This window comes from Notamacropus eugenii, chromosome 1 (assembly GCF_028372415.1).
Source record: "Notamacropus eugenii isolate mMacEug1 chromosome 1, mMacEug1.pri_v2, whole genome shotgun sequence".
Lineage (NCBI taxonomy): Eukaryota > Metazoa > Chordata > Mammalia > Diprotodontia > Macropodidae > Notamacropus > Notamacropus eugenii.
Window position 1 is genome coordinate 57,581,171 of NC_092872.1, and position 17,734 is coordinate 57,598,904.

The following is a 17,734-nucleotide window of genomic DNA, read 5'->3' on the forward strand; positions in this document are numbered from 1 at the left end:
ATGCCCTTTTAAAAAGTCTTATTAATGCCTTTTGTTTTTCCATCCCATTCATTTCTGAATATATTCTAGTTATTCTACCCCTCTGCCTGTCCCCAAGTAAACTTTTATTTATAACAAAGAAACAACACGTTAACAAAACCAGGCAATATGTTAACCAGGTCTGCCAGCGTGGGCCACATTCCACACCTGGCGGCACCTTCTGCACCTCCAGTGAAATGGTGCAGGTTTTGGAACCTAACCTTGGACATTGTGATTGTGTAACATTTACTTTCATTTTATTGCTCTTTCTTTTTCCACTGTTCAGTCACTGTGTATTTTTTCCCTGGTTCCTCTTACTTCACTCTGCATCATGATGTGTCTTCTCAGGTTTCTTTGGATTTTTCAAATTCGTTATTTCATAAGCTAGAACAGTATTTTACACCATTTATGTTCCCACAACTCGTTTAGTCTTTCCCCAGTGAATGGAAACTTTGATTTCCAGTTTGTTATTACCACAAAAAGTTGCTGCTCCATGCACTTTGGTATACACAGCACCTTTCTGTCTGTCTTTGAGCATCTTGGTATACATGTCTATTAGTAGAATCTCCAACTCAAAGCGTATGAACATTTTAGTCACTTTTTTAACATAATTATAAATTGCTTTCCAAAATAGTTGAGTCATTTCACAGCTCCACCAGCAATGCATGCATTAACACACCTGTAGCCTTTCAGTACTATTTCACCAAAGTGCTGCACAGTTAGGAGTTTGATGAAACATCTAAATTAATATACTGTAATAAAATTGCTACACCTTATAGCCAGGATATCCTATTTGGATTTATTGTTTCCATAAAGCCAGTATTTTGTACATGCTTTATTTGTAGCCAACAACAGAGGATTTTTGAGAGTTTTAAGGCAATAGTACTTGGTGGGGACATAATATTATTATGGTTATTCCTTCTGCTATTTGAATGCTATATAATATGCTATTAGTTAAGTTTAAAATGAAAAATATTTTTTAAAACATCATGTTTTAATCTCATTAAATATTTTATGAATGATTTTATTTCAAAGAAAAAGAAAAGTAATGGAAGCCTCTAAAGTGAAACAGATTGGAATGTGGAGTCTGCTGTTATGAGGTCTTCTGGTAGATTTCCTTACTCTATCCTTTTCCAACTCCTTCCAAATCTGACTTTAGCAGGCACCATTCTGGTTTAATATTCAAATCCCAGACTGAAATTTTAATGTGATTTCTCCCCCTCCCACCCCTGCCCCAGCATGATGCTGGCAGTACTGGGAATAAACTTCATGTATTTAAAAAGTTACCTCAGTTAATTGTCAGATAGTAAAGCTGCCACATAGCCTTGCTTACCCATAAAAGGAATTAGTCATCTACCTGGAAAAGTTTAGCAATGCTTCACAATTCAAAAAATGAAACGCTTTAGCTGCATAACAAGTTTCAAGTGACTTTGACCTGTATTACATTTTGCTTTATGGTTTTTTATGTTTTGGGGCCTCTGTGGTAGACAAACAACTTCTTTGTACACGTAGAAGCATTCTGCACTGACTGGTCACCAGATTTTATTTCGTGTGACATGAATAACAACTGACTTAAAAATAATTTTTTGACTTATTTTGAAGCATGCTAATAACAGTTTGCTTTTGTGCCCATATTTTACATACCAATAACTGCATGCTGACCAAAGGAGAGATTTTGTTTTAATTACCTCTGAAGCTTTTCTGAAAATTGATCATCAAACAAAAACTTATCACATTGTGCTCTTAAATATTACTAGTTTATGTTCAACCTAGAGGCCAATGGGCTACCTGAGTCTTCTTACCTTTTTTTGTCCAGGTCTTCGGTGATCAGCCAGATAAACGTATTGAGAGAAGAGACTTTCCAGAGTCAAACAAGGGTTTGGCTTTATTCAGGGTCTTAGTTACATATCCATATGCAGGGCGAGTTCTTCCCCAGGAGAAAGGAACCCTCCTCCTCCCAAGGGGCAAGGATCATACAGCAAGAGGACCGAGCGGAAGAGGGGAGGGGACCCCGCAGCAAGAAGAAGGCCTTCAGGCTTTTCTGTCCCTACTTAAGCTCTCCCAGCCGCATAGTTTGCATGTGAATACCGTGCATGCTCTCAGCCCCTAGCTAATTAACAACAGGTGTGCTCAGACTACGGACCAATCTCAAGGGTGGGATGCTCTCCCCAGCAAGTTTCCCCCTGAGAAGAGGTGGAAAGACACAAGATAGCTCATGTTTCATGCCTCAATCCCCAGCTGTTCCCTGGGGGGCCTCGTGAGAACTCTGAGGTTTAGAAGTCCTCACTTTTACCTGCCCAAGACTGTTCATGTGAAAACTGAGCTTACACCCCCAACAAGTTTAAATTTTTTTTGTAAATTAAAAAAATCTTTCCAATTCTGTTTGATAACGGTTTGCTGGAAGAACATAGCTTACCTTTTACTGGACAGTGTTAAATCATGGTTTTAACATTATAACTGAATAGACCATTTCATTAGATTCTATAGAAATGATCATTCCTTTGAAGAAGACAAGGAATCACCACTTTCAGAGTTTTGAAAATAAGTTTTAAAATTTAACATAACTTGTTTATTTGAAGTAGAAGAAATAGTTTAGTATTAATAATTGGGAGGCAAGAAGTTCAAAAGCATTAAGTTTATATTTGCACAGAGTAACAATACCTTTAAACTAAAAAAAAAATCAGGGAAATCTTTTTGATATCAGTCATCACCTAATGAAAATCTGTTTAGCAACCAGATAAAGTTTAGAAATGTGTGACTTTCAGTATGCATGTTCTTGGTTCGTGGTCATTTGGATCCAAATTCTTATTTAAAAAAAGACAAATTCAATTTGCAGTTAATTTCTAAAATCAGAGGAATAAGATGTCTGCTTTAGAGGGGAATAGACATTGATGAGGAACATTATATTGAACTCTGTTATATATTAAATGTTCAGTGGTTTTTTTGTTGCTAAGTAATTAAATTTCACCTCATTGGTTTAAAAAAATTATATCAAGGTATAAAAATGCTAGGCTTCCAGGCCTTACATAGGCAGTTTTTCTAAAATAAATCCTCCCGAAGCAAGACAACCACTGAATCCTGTGTGATACTTAAGATTTTTCATAATCATATGTTGAAACACTAATATTTACAATCTCCCTGTTCGTTCAAGTTTGACTAGAAGTAGCTTAGATGACTGAAAGTACTTTTCAGTTCTAAAGTTCTTTGATTCTCTGAGTATGGCAAAGCTGTCAGTCCACAGTGTTAAGCTCCTTCTTTGAGAATTGTACTTTGCTTGATACCAAGAGCTATGATATAATCCCATTCCCATCCTCCTGTTAGGCCTCAGTTGAGAAGAGGCATATGTGAGACTTTTTTTTCCAAGTGTGGCTTGAAAAATTAATCTTGTTACTTGAGAGTCCCACGTCACACATTGAAAAGAAAACTAACAATTCAGAACAGTAAAAATTAAGTGCCAAGTAAGTACAAATGAGAAATGTGATTGAGAGAAATCTCTCTGGGCAGGGATTATCAGGTCTCTTCAGTCAATAAACATTTGTTAAGTACCTCCTACCAGCCAGGTGTCATGCGCTGGAGATAACAAAGAAAAGCAGAAGATAGTATTTGCTGTCAAGGAGCCCAAGGTCTAATGGAAACAATCTGCAAATAACTATGTACAGACTAGTTCTATTTGGGATAAATTGGAGACAAATCAACAGAGGGAAGGCATGTAGGAGGATTGGGAAAGACTCCTTGTAGTAGATGGGATTTTAGCTGGGATTTGAAGGCATCCAGGAAAACCAAGAGGCACAGATAAGGAGGGAGAGAATTCCAGGCATGGGCCACAGCCAGTGAAAATGCTTGGAGTCACAAGTTGAATTGTTGTGTGTGAGGAACAGCAGGTAGGCCAGTGTCACTGAATAGATGAGTACAGAGGGGTGACTAAGGTATAAAGAGACTGGGAAGGTGTGGTTAGTTATGAAGGACTTTCAACATCAGACAAAGGATTTTTGTATTTGATCCTGGAGGTGACTGATAGCTAACATTTATGTAGCACTACAGTGTGCTAAGCACTTTATAATTATTATCTCATTTGATTTTCACAAAAACCCTGGGAGGTAGGTGCTGTTATTAGCCTCATTTTACAGATGAGGAAGTTGAGGCAAACAAGTTTAGTGACTTACCTTGGGTCACATAGGTAGGAAGTATCTGAGGCCAGGGAGTGGAGAATAGTGGAGCTCATGCAGGGATAAGAGGACAAAGCATTCAAGGTCTTTGTGAGGATGAAGAACAGGGTTTAAGGTTGCAAGAGAGAGAGAGAGAGGTGGAACAATAACAGATTGTGATCAGAAGGTGAATTTTAGGGTTCATGAAGTTAGAAGTGGTATGTTTGTGGGCTATGACAAAGATCAAGGGTATGATCATCTTTCTAGCTGATGTGAAATGAAGAAGTAAGCTATGGGAAATGAGTAGATTGAGCAACTGAGAGGTCAGGGTGTTTGAGGGAGCATCAGTGTGCATATTCAAGTCCCCCTAGTATGAGAGCAGCATTTGGGGAGGAAAGACTGTGAGACAGGCACTGAGCTCAATGAGGAAAAAAGCTGAAGTGTCTTAGAGGTCATGATGGGGATTAAACGGTTCTCTTCCTTCCTCTCAGCCTCACTTTGCTCTCCTCCTCCTTTCACTCATAGCTGGAGGCTGTTGCTTCCAGGAAGTCTTTTCAGATTAAGCCCACTCATTATCTGTTCCATCAGTAAAACTACCCTCTCATTCTTCCCTCTCCCTAAATCAATAAATATATTCAGTGTGAGAAACTATGCTAGGTCCTACTGTCACACACACACACCCTTTTTATAACCAAGAGGTTTATCTGTATTTGGGGTACATATTAATATGTTTATTCAATTGTAAACTTTTAGGATGAGGATTGTAACTTGTCTTTAATAGGTTCCTTAAGCCCCCGTTACAATGCCCTAGACAAGTCTTATGATATTGGCCTCGAGTATGGTAGGTCAGTTAACACATTCAGCAGGCCATCTCAGTTCTAGACATGAAACTTAAAGCTATGACTATGCTACCTTCAATATTATTTTTAAGTATATAAATGGTAAATGGACAAAAAATATCTGAAAACTTAAGATTTTCACACTTTCCCCTCCAAACATCTCCTATATGCATAAAGCATCTTTTCTTTCTACTTCTGTCTGTTTTTCAAAGAGAGTTGGCAGCAGAAAGAAGTTAATTATTTTCTCACATCTATGAATTTCCACAACTGCAGTGAAGCCATCGAGATAATTGTTTTTTCACAGACCAAAATAGAGAATGAGCAACCCTTTTAAAAATATACCACTATGTTTTGTTCTTAGCATGAGGTAGATGGCATAGTGGATAGAGAATTGGCCTTGAAAATTATTGTTTAACTAGAAAGACAATGGATAGCTAGCTAGCATAGCAGATAGTCAGGTCCTGGAGTTAGGAAGACTCATCTTCCTGAGTTCAAATCTGGCTTCAGACACTTATTAGGCTGGGTGACTCTGGGCAAATCATTTAACTCTGATTTCCTCAGTTTTCTTATCTGTAAAATGAGCTGGAGAAGGAAATGGCAAATTACTCCAGAATCTTTGCCAAGAAAATCCCAAATGGGGTCACAAAGACACTGAAATAACTCAACAGCAACAAAGAGAGACAGTGCTAATGCATGTAAAACAGTCAGCAAATAGGTGCTGAATTGTGTAGAACTTGCTGCAGTAGGAATTCAGAAAAGAGAGAGATATGGGTGCATGAAGGTGGTCACAGAAGTATTCCATCATGTAAGACAGTACCTGGATAATCTTTGGTACTTAATAGGTGCTTATTGATTGATTAATTATGACAGTAGTGAGTGAGCCCAGAGGCAGAAGATTTAGGCCTCTGATTCTTGTGACAATGGTCATTAATATAATAGGAATTGCATATTTTATGAATTAATTATGGTTTATTTTTAATGAGGTTCTTGAATTTCACAAGTAGATGTCAATTTCGTATTCTTTCTTCAAGTGGGGTCCAGTCCCGGTATTTCCTACAGCCAGATAGTTTTCCCCCCTCCAATACAGGCTCCATCTTACCCTAGTAAACTATTATCTATAATTATATTTTCTAAATCTATCTTCTCTAGCCGTAGACTGAGCCAATAACTGTTATTTATTTAGACTCACTTGACACTGACCCAAGTTAGTTTGTTGCTATAGAGAACATAATAAATTTAGAAAGTCTGGACTAATTTTAGACAAGTTAAAACTCAGTAGAATTTTCATTTCAGCCAAGTTCATGCTTCTGAAATAATTGGATTGTTTGTTATAGAAACAAGCTTCAGACTTCAGGAATTTTAGTGCATGGTGGACACTGTGATGTTAATACTTTATACCCAAATCCACAGAGGGTTCCAACCAACGAATCTATTTTCCTTCAGCAGACACTCCTGAAGTATTGTGTTCCAGGCATTGCTCTGGGGATTGAGGGTACTGAGGCAGAAATGAAACAGCCCCTGCCCTCAAAGAACTTACACTGTGTGGCAGGCAGCAACGTGGTGGGAATGCCCTTCTTCCTCACTTTGGCCCCTTGGTTTACATGGCTTCCTTTAGCTCTCAGCCCAAATGCCACCTTCTGCAAGAGGCTTGTCTTCTTTTTCCTGATCTTTCTCACTGACAGTGCTTTTGTCCCATTTGATTGCCTTCCATTCCCATTGTATATCATTTCTGTACACATGGTTGTTTGTATATTGTATCTCCCGTTAGATTGCGAGCCCCTTAAAGGCAGAGACCAGAGAGCATGTTTTTGCCTTTCTTTGTAACCCAGCACAGGGTCTGCCACAATTGTAATGGTGTAACAAATACTTGAAGATGAGGAGGAGGAGGAAGATGAAGTACTTACTGTATAAAGAGCATGGTAATAGATTTCAGAGGGAATTTACAAGGAATCTAGCAGGAGTGAGATTTGATTTGTTTATAGAGTGCATTACTACTGTCTCACTTTTACTGTATACAATGATACCTTCCACATCGAGGGGGTTAGGGTCACAGCACCCCGCAATCTGGAAAGTCTGAATAAAATTCTTTGACTCTCCCTTTGTAGCAGAGAAGAAGTCTGGATTATTATGGTATTAAAAGATAAAATACGTTGCTATTGTACAATACTATACGTATACTTCATGCATTTCTGAGTTTCTAAACTTTTTTGTGTTATGCTGGCTTCTGCAAAACTCCCCAAAAGTTCCCGTTTAATTTCTTTGGCCACCCCAAGATATATCAAAACCATACTGGGGAAAGTATTGATGTGGAGGGATAACTGTATAGCATTTAAAATTCACGAAATGCTCTTTTCACAACCACCCTCTGAGGTAAATAGTATAAGTGTATGACGAGGAAATTAAACCTGAGATGAATAGCATGATCATCTCAAGTTACACGGTTAAAAGTAAATAAGCCACCATTTGAACCCTTTGAGTCTAAATCCATTGTTTTTCCTCTGTGCCTATGGGCTTTGTAGAATATTATAGCAGTATAAGATGAGACTGTAAGAAGTACAAGAGAGGAGTAGAATGTGCCATGAGATCAGATGAGTGGGATTACTTGGGAAGGGCTTCAGGGAAGAGTTGACTGATAACTGAGCTGGGCTTGAAGAATGGAGAGGATTGAGGGTGCTTTCTATGGTTATTCTTTTGGTCCATTTGTATATAACAACTTCTCTTTGTCTTTGCTAGGTTCCCTTTTACTTGAAAGCCTGAAGGATCACATATCTACTACGGCTCAAGACCACTGCAAAGCCATCTACTTGCACGTCCTCACCACTAACAATACAGCAATAAATTTCTATGAAAATAGAGATTTTAAGCAACACCACTATCTACCCTATTATTACTCCATAAGAGGAGTCCTCAAAGATGGCTTCACCTATGTACTCTACATCAATGGGGGGCATCCTCCTTGGACAATTCTATATCCTTTGCTTTTGTTCACAAAGATTTTGCTTGTTATCTCTCGTCATGCAAACTGAAAACTAGAGGCTGAGGTAGAAGGGTAGCAGTCTCTTTCAAATCACCCTCAGCAAACCAGCAGTGAGGTAGCTACAGTAAATTAGCACTGGGAGTCTTGGGACATCATGACTTAGAGCCTACAAAGTACAGTGACTCCAGAGTCAGAGGACTTGAGTTCAGATCTTGCCTCTGACACTGTCTTTGTGACCTTGGGCAAGTGACTTAACTTTCCTGGGCCTCATTTATCTGATTTTTAATATGAAGGAATTAGACTAGATAGTCTAAAAAGAAAGGCCCTTCCTCCTCCAGGTCTGTGATCTTGGGACTAGCTACACATGTTGAAGAGGCAGCAAAGTGTGAAAGCACACTGTATTTGAAGTTTAAAAACAAACAAACAAAACCTGGATTCAGATCCTGTGCTTATCGTTTCTAACTTGGGACACTCTAAACCTCAATTTCTTCAACCAGAAAAATGGGGATAATAGTTGCCCTGCCTACCTTACAAACTTGTTAGGAAAATTAAGTGAGAATGTCTGTGAACTTGCTTTCTAAAGCACTGTAGAAATGTGATCTCTTTAAAAAACAAGAACCAAAAGCCAGAATCTCCACAGGCTCCTTCCTGCCACCTAGCATTTCCAAGATTCCAGTTAAGATTCAGAGATAGATTTTAATCTTCTGAGTCCTAAATAAGAATAATTTTTCTGCTATCTAAACAAGACCTACACTTAGATTTAAACTGATTCCTCTTCCTTTATGGACAGGACATAAGTTGAAAGTACTCTTTCCTCGCTCACTCCAGGTCCCCTTCTTAGGAAGCTGGTAGAGAGGTTTCCCAGTAGTAACACTATTTAGTTTGTTTTGGATGAGGTCACATGAATGAGCCAGGGGTTAGTTGCCCACGCTCATCAGTCAACAAGTACTTTTATTAACTGTCATCTGTGTGTGAGGTACTGTCCTAGGCATGAGGGATGCAAAGACAAAAGCTAGTATAGTCCCTTCCCTCGAGAAACTTACGTTCAACTTAAAGGACAAGAACTTACCAAACCTTTCTGCTATCCCAAAAAAACTAACCAAAAGATTGATTCTACAGTTTATGCTAGGAGTAGACATACTCATAATGGATGACACCCTCTGAACTGTGGCATACATATATGTCTTAGAATTGGTCAGTAGACATTGTGTCTACTCTGTGCCAGTTTTACTGTGTGAGGCAGCCGAGATACAAAGACAAAAGTGAAATATCCCTTACCCTCAGAGAACTTGAAGTCTACTTAAATGATGAGAGTTTACCAAGTCATTCTGCTGTTCAAGAAAACTAACCAAAAAGTTGATTCCCTGCAGCCTATTCTAGAAATGAACTTCTTTATGACTGTTAGTATTCTTTGGACTGGAGTGTGTGTGTGTGTGTGTGTGTGTGTGTGTGTGTGTTAGAATCAGTCAACAAGTATATATTTAGTACCTCCTGTATGCAAGCCTTGTGCATTGGAGTAGATGAGCCCTTTCATCTCTAAAACCCAGTGACCCTGTGTCTGTGGGTTCTTTGATCTGTATGTAATTCTTGGGATCTCTCCAGGCTATTGTGTCACCTGAGGCTCTGCCCCCTCTCTCCCGGTCCATGCCCTACCAGCTGTCTGTCTGTTGGCATGTGTATACCCTAGACATATTTTCTGATTTGGTGAAAAGATTCTGTGCCCAAGCACTGGTTCTCTTATTCCTTTGTGACTACAGAAGCTCTTGGATATATAGCTCAAGTTAAATGGAGAGTTTAAAAGGGAGGATTTAAAAGGTTTAAAGGGAGGATTTTGTGCTGTCCATAATCCTCTGCATTGGCTATTGAAGTTGTGTATTGTTATTTGAGGGGAGGGGGAAGATAGGAGGATTTGTTTTGTTTTGAAGATCACTTGGAGAGGTTATTACTTAACTGAGTCCCACTGACTACATTCAGCACATCGGGTCTGCATTAGCCAACCTGAGCCCGTGTTCAATTCCTCAGCGGATTTATCGCCAGGCTCAGAATCTTCTTTGCAGCCTTCTGCCATGGTCAAGCATTTCTGCCAAGAGTGGCATTGAGTACAGCAGAGCCATGTGATTTGGTCAGAAGGCCCTTCCCAGAAGCCACCAAGAGGTGTCGGTTATCTTCACCTGAGAGCCTCACCTCTACACCACTCTAAACCAGCTCCGTGGGACGGGCTCTAAAGGTGGAACTGCCGTCTCCTGGGCTGCCAACTCAATCTGCTGTTCAGCGAGCCCTGGAGAGCCTGGGGTCAACAGACTGGGATGATGATGGAGAGGCACATGGAGAGTTAGTTGACTTTGTGTTCTTGCCTTTGTCTTTATGGATATGTTGGAAATCAAGGGTTTGAGGGGGGAGTAGAAAACAAATGAGGATCAAGTCATTACAAGACTTCAGGAATTAATGACTTCATCTTTGGGTATTTACCCTACTGATACAAATGGTTTAGTCAGTGACACTTCATGAAAATGTTGTGAGAAAATACATTTCCTTACCGGATGGCCAGCCTAGTGATGAACTTCTCTAAACTTTTGATTCTCAAATAACAGGTAGCGTCTGTTGCCAGGTCCGCCCTCAAAATCAGAACTGCCTTAGCTTGAGCTCTGTTGGCATAATTTTCAAAGGTCTCAGGTCACTTCTGTGCAACATCTAAGGTGGACTTTAGTGGACACCTAACTTGCAAGTCATTTTTTAAAAGTACCTAATAAGCAAGAGGCAGTCAAGTGTAGTGGATAAGGACTGGCCTTTGTAGTGGGGAAGACTCAGCCTGCCTGTGACATATGCTGGCTGTGTGGCCGTGAGTAAGTCACTTACCTAACCTTCAGAGAGTAAATTACAGACAAGTTTCTCTCCATATTGGTGTAGGAAGTTTCTGTGCCAGAAGTTCCTGTACATGGATGAATTCTTGGCCAGGTCCAGATCAGAAAGACCCCATAAAGAAAAAACTTAAATAACACATAATAATATATTAAATTATTAAATAATACATAATAATATATTAAGTATGAAATTTAAATAATTTTTTGAAAAGCTTAAATAATATATAATATATTAAAATAAATTAAAAATAATTTATTAAATAATAATGAGGCCTTGTTAAATTCAACTATGATGGTGGAAGAGAACTGAACATTAAGCTCCTACTTTGGTTGTTCAATCATTTCAGTTGCATCTGACTCTGTTCCCCCAAAGATACTGGAGTAGCTTGCCATTTCTTTCTCACTTTATAGATGAGGAGACTGAGGCAAATGGGAACAAGTGACTTGCTGCAGGTCACACAGTTAGTAAATGTGTGAGGCCAGAGTTGGACTCAGGAATTCTAGGCCTGACTCTCTATCCACTCTAGCACCTAGGTGATCACAAGCTCCTGCTACTCACTAACACCCCCATAAACTCTCTTCCTGCTTTATAGAATTGGGGTAGTGATGATATACCATATACATCTCAGTTGTAAGGGAAGCATTTTGTAAAGTGCCGTGGGAATGTGTGCTATTATTGGTATTATTGATGTGGTTAAATGCAGGACAATAGTGATGATAACGATGACCTATTCAGGACACTGCTGGGGCCTTGAAGAGATGGTGGAGACAAGACATAAGGAAATAATTATAAGAGAAGCTAGAATAGAATTCTGTTCATAAGAGAAATACAAAGTGAAATAGAAGCAGATGAGAGAGAAATCTAGTCAGAGGATCTCAGGGAAAGGCTCAGCAGAAACACTGGCCTGTGGGGGGGTATGCTAGGACATGGTCACTGAGAAGTCACCACACTCCTGAAAGCTGCCTTTCAAGCCACAGTGTACAGAACTGGTAGGACTATGAGCTGTATTTTCTCCCCAGATGACGCTTCTTAGAAAACCCCAGTGTGCTGTGTCCTCTTTGCCATGAAATGGATGGAGAGCAGTGAGGATACAGATGAATAAAACATCCGAGGTCCCTTAGAGCTTGAGCTCTATGGTCTTATCATCTTTATTTGAATTGGAAAAAAAATTAAAAACCTTTTTACCTTAGCAGGTATTTATTATAGGCTAAATTTTTGACCATTCTTCTAGCACATATATGCTGATTGTTTTTTCTTCAGAGTTCTGATTTTTGGAATCTGGGGAGAGGTTCTGTATTTGGATACAGTCTACATGCAGTAACTTTCTCAGTGATTTAGGTTTTTCTTAAACCCTGAATCAGGGTTTGCTTTGGTTTCTTTTTTAGGTAGTTAGTTAATGTGATTACTGTTTCTCAGATGCATAATCATTGAGGAGACCTGAACAGAGTAGGGAAGCTAAGTTTGCTGGCAGCAGGACTGAGACAGAAGTGAACCTGATCATTGGAAAGTTCTGTCTGAAAAAGTCAATATACACTTACTATATGTCATGGTCCTTTGTTAGGTATACAGTAGAAACAGGTTTTTTGATGACAGCTTCAGCTTTTGTTGGCTTACATTCTGTTGGGGATATGACCTTCTGCTTGTTTCTTCCAGTGGTATCTCTGGTACCAGGTAGTTTTGAGGGTATGGGGTCTCTACCTACATGGCCTAGTGAGTAGAGAAGCCAAGGCTTAAACTTACCAAGTACTTTCTTCACAGTAACCCTGTAAGAGATGTAACACCTTGTAATACCCCTGTTTTATATATGAGAAAACATGGAGGGGCCTAGAAACCATCTCTCTAGTCTGACTGCCTTATTTTGTAAATGACCCACTCAGGGTCACTTAGATCACAAGGGGCAGAGTGTGACTCCTTTGACACAGTTCCCTGGCCCGCTCCCCCACCCCCCACCCCCCCAGTTCCCAATCCACATTCTTTCTGATGCACTTTAATTCCTGGGTAAGCCAAAATAGCTATTCAGTCCCATATAGTAAGTTGATATTCTGCTACTATATGTTGTATCACTGTGCTCAGTACTAGGACTGGGAAGTGGAAGGACAGTACTGCTTAAGCCTTCATCATCATCTTTTCTCTGGTTTTGAACAGGTGTTTTGTACCTTTCTGCTCCTGAAGCCATTTCCTTCTGCGCTGATGCTGCTAACCCTGGCTTCCATGAATGCTCTGGATCTCGCTAGCAAGTCTGCCCTCTGTGGACTAGATGGGGATGTGACCTGACTTATTGTGGTACCCCCTTGCCCTCCTCTCCTGGGAACAGGAGAATGCGAGTGAACTTTCTCCTTTCCTACCCAGTGTCTTTGCTGGGAACCATAGGACCTCATAGCTGAAGAGAGGAAGGCCTCCCCCACCTGCTGCACCCTCCCACCCAACCCTACCTCCACCCTCATCCCCCCTGCTGCCTGTCATGAATTGTCCATGTGACCTGCACTCCTTCATTCTGGGTAAACTAGCTTGGCCTTGAGGAGAATGTAACTTCAGAACAATAGAGCGAATGGTTGAAGGAAGATCAAAGGCCCTCCAGGAACATGAAATAACCAAGGCCGGGTCATAGCTGAGGCTCAGCCCAGGAGGCTAGGTCAAAAGCCACTCTTGCTCATCCTTTCAGGACTTTCAAGATATCCAGGCACAGAACCCTTGGCATTGTTCCCCAGAAAAAATTGTCATATCAGATGGCCCCACTTCTCCAGCAAAGTGGACTCCTGATGACCTTGGTGTAGGGTGACTTGATAGCAAAGTCTCATTCTCTGATTCCCACCTTGAAGATATACTCTCTTATTCCCTTCTGCCTGGGACTTTACTCAACACTGAAGAGAGATCACAATTCCTATTTCATAATGAAATACATTGTCTGCCTCAGCTGAACTGGACCTAGGGGTGGGAAGGATGAGAGCTCTCAGTCCTCCTGAGATCAAGCCTAGGATTTTCCCTGTCTAGATTACCCCTTATCTGAGCCTCCTCAGCCATCAACTTCAACCAGAGCCACCATGATTTCTCTTTGTACAGGAAGTTATGAATATGGGTCCCAACTTCTGGTTCCTCCAGTGCAGTCCCTGTAAGTGGCCCTGGTCCTACGGGGACAGAGCCATGTGCCTTGTAGCTTTCAGCCCTAATGGAGAGGGTTTTTTCTTCCTCTGGATTCACTGAGGGGAGGAGATGACAGTAGCTCAGCTGTTTCAGTTCTGTGAAATGTGCTTGCAGCATGAGATCTGCCCTTACCATCACATTCAGTTATCTCCTACCCCCTAACAAGCCCTGTATTTTCTGAGGTACAGTGTAGTTCCAGCCTCCTAGAATACCCAGTACCCAGTGTTACAAGCAGCCATTCTTATGAACTTCTAAACCTGGGTTAGGGAGGGGGAGAAAAACACAAACCTCCTTCCCTGCCTCACATGAATCTTCTCCAAATTCCTTTTAGACTTTTTTTTAACCTGTAGGACCTTTCCAGGATCCTAGGGCAATCAACCACCATATCCTTCTAGTCTTAGTGATGGCTCCGCCCGCCCTGGTAGCCTCCTGGGGAGGTACGGTGATTAGAGAAACCTTGAAGTTAAGGGGGAGCCCCTTGGGCTGGACAAGCATTTACTGTTTTGTGCATTCCTCATCAGTGAATGGGAGGCTTATCGGTTTGTATTCCTCTCACTCTCTTGTCCCCCCGGGGGTGGGCAAGCATCATAAAGTATTTGATTTTAAAAGAAATTAAGGGCAATGGTGACACCATTGGCACAAGTGGGGTTAATTTCTTTACTAAATAAGTTTTGATAGCTTGGATGCTGGCCAGTGCTGAGACCCCAGTGTGGTCTTATATTTAATGATAAAATAAAGATGTTCATCTGATTTTGTTTTCTGTGCTGAGGGGTGGGCAGTTCTCTGGATCTGAAGCATCTGGACATGCAGTGTTCAAGCTAAAGATAGCTTGCCATGGCCCCTCAGCACTCCCTTTCTCCCATAATCACTGTAGCGTCCAACTTGGTGTTGAATGGATTATAGTGTTTTGTCTTATTAGAAAAACCACGGAATAAACCTTAATCAAATCTATCTGACCGTCATCTTATAAATCCTATGGTTTTACCTTTTGCTGCCTCATCACTCTTGGGAATTTGCACTAGTGGGGGGTGGGGTGGCAGTGGGGAGACATAGTCACCTTGTAGGATATAGAGATGGCAGGGGCTCAGAGATCATCTAGCCCAGTCCAGCCATTTACAGATTTGGAAACCATGGCTCAAGGAAGTGTTTGAACCCAGACCCTCCAAGTCTAAGCCCAGCTCTTTCCAGGACATTATTGCTACCTCTCTACACCATAATCCTGGTGATCAAAACCAACCCCCTTCATTTTACAGATGAGGAAACAGAAATCAGAGGCCCCCGTATTCAAGTTGCATAGCTAATTAGTGACAGTTATGGGACATGAACCCAAATCTTGAAATTCCTAAATCCACTGCCCTCTCCATAGTACTGCACTGTTTCTTACTGGACCATATGAATTTATTATGTAATATAAATAAATAAAAATATATAAAGCCATTACTGGTTGCCTAAAATCACTGTGGCAATGATATTGTATTCAGCTAAGCAGGGAAAGGCAGGAAGATCTTCAAGATTCTATCTAGTTCTTCCTGCTCCTTCAGTTGCCAATAAAGCTCAGGCCCTGTAGAGGCAAAGTAACTTCCCCTAGGTGTCTTAGAGTAAACTGCAGATTGAGAATTTGAACTCAAATCCAGTTCTCTTTCCAGTACGCCCTGAAGAGATGGATGATGGAGACGCCATCTGATTCTTAAACAGTCTCGTTAAAGCTTCAAGGGGAAAAGATCTTTGGCCATTTCTAGAAATTCAGCCCCTCTTCTTCCTCGGAGTCCACCAGCAGTGGTATAGTCAAGTGATTGACCTCGTAGTCCATGAGCTGTTTTTAAAAAATCTCGTTAACTTTTAATATAATCGATTTCCTTTGCAATCCTGTGCTTATTGTTTTATGTCTAAAAACATTATGAGAAGGGGTCCATGAGTTTCACTGAACTGTTGAAGGACTAGTCCATGACACACAAATGACTAAGAACTCTTGCCCTAGTCATTGTTCCTCTTGGAAAGTTTAGTGTCATTGCTGAGCTGCAGCAGAGGGGATGGTTCTGTTTTCTCAGGGATGCATTGCCCCAGGAAAGTTTTCCCTAATATTCTGCATGATTCACTGAGCCAGGGCTGGAAGCCAGCAAGTTTCTTCGAATAAGTAGTACGCATGTGTATGTGAGCAAATATGTAAAATAACTTTTGTCTCTAAAGCACTCTGTTTTCTTCAGAATGTATACTGTATTAGCCTGAATATAAAGCACCTCCAAATACACAACTTGTCCTAAAACGATGGGGCAGCTAGGTAGCGCAGCAGATAAGAATGCTGGGGCTGGGGTCAGGAAGACTCATCTTGCTGAGTTCAAATCTGGCCTCAGATACTTACTAGCTATGTCATCCTGGGTAAGTCATTTCACCGTTTGCCTCAGTTTCCTGATGTGTAAAATGAGCTGGAGTAGAAAATAGCAAACCATTGTGGCATCTTTGCAAAAAACAAAAATACAAATGGGGTCGTGAAGATCAGACACAACAAACTAAAATGATTTTTAAAAGGAAAAATGTATACCATTTATGATAAAATCAATTCTAGACTTTACTCAAGCCTGATATGAATCAGTTTATGAGAAAATTTGGGGGTCTCCTCAGACCTGGTGGTGTTACCTCACTCAATCTTCCTGATGACTGATGCTATTAGGTAAGTATGACAAGTACTAGCTAGCACCGTTCTCATTTTAGAAATGAGGGTGCAGAGAAAGGTTTTCCCAAGGATACCCACCCAGTAAGCAAATGACAAGAGCCTCCTCTTGACTCCCAATTTTATTCCACATGGCCACGCTATATAGTAGCCAGTGGCCTCAGTTGGACCCTGGCTGAAACGTGCATCTGCCATTGTGGTCATAAGAGAACCTTGAGTAGAATAGGGGGAAGTAGATATAGTGTCTTTGGGTTTGGGGAATTAAGAAGTTAGATAATTTTTTAGGAGACTACATACTTTAGTAGGCCTGGGATGATGATTACAGGAGAATAAAGTAGGATAGTGAGAATGTCAATATCCCTAATAGCTTGCAGTACCCTTGGATTCACAAATACCCGTAAATTCACCCTGAATTCAAATCTGAGTTTTGTGTTCTTGGACAAGTCAGCTTCATCTTTAAGGTAGAATTGTAATATACTGTCTATATCACAGAGCTACTGTAAAGGTGGTGAGAATTATTTGTAACCAGAAAGTGGAAAAAATTGTGAATTCCTTCAGAGTGATCCTTCCAAGAAAAGGAAGAAACTAGTGAAAGAACACTTAGAAGTTGCCTTAGATGAGTTCATATCACTATATCCAAATCACTACATGCAGGTAAAACAACATCCTTCCCAGGATAATGAAAAATAGCTAGATAGACAAACAAAGCAATTATTGTGTCTACTATGTGTCAGGTACTGAGCTAAGTGCATCAGTCAGTCCCTAAGGGAACTTACCTTCTAATGGGAAAAGGCATCAACATAAAGATGCTGGAATGGGAGGGGGGAGGGGAAGGAAAAAAGAATAATTGGGGAAGGATAATGTGGGGAAGGAAGTGGAGTCCAGGCAAGAGTAAGGTGAGACATGGCAGGGTTCCTCCCCAAAATGGGAAGGGATTCAGTAATGAGGGAAAGTAGGGTTCCTGGGCATAGATTTCCCAGGGTGGCAATGTAGCAGGTAAGGAGGAGGTGATTGATGAGCCACTGACAGTGATGGAAAAAGTGACATAAGAGTAAAGGAAAGAAAATATGCAGATTTTCAAAAA

The 17,734-nt window shown here is 40.6% G+C and overlaps 1 protein-coding gene across 2 annotated transcripts in view; it reads left to right on the forward strand.

The window, feature by feature from the left end:
- The window catches only part of NAA60 (N-alpha-acetyltransferase 60, NatF catalytic subunit), a 54,895-nt gene extending 39,962 nt beyond the window's left edge, over positions 1-14,933 (forward strand). For both annotated transcript variants that reach the window (XM_072603071.1, XM_072603082.1), the window contains exons 5-7: positions 7,736-7,970; positions 9,941-10,310; positions 12,987-14,933. In XM_072603071.1, coding sequence (XP_072459172.1) covers positions 7,736-7,970; positions 9,941-10,097 — 392 coding nt within the window. In that variant the 3' untranslated portion in view covers positions 10,098-10,310; positions 12,987-14,933. The remainder of the gene's footprint in view (positions 1-7,735; positions 7,971-9,940; positions 10,311-12,986) is intronic.
- The last annotated feature ends 2,801 nt before the right edge of the window (positions 14,934-17,734 follow it).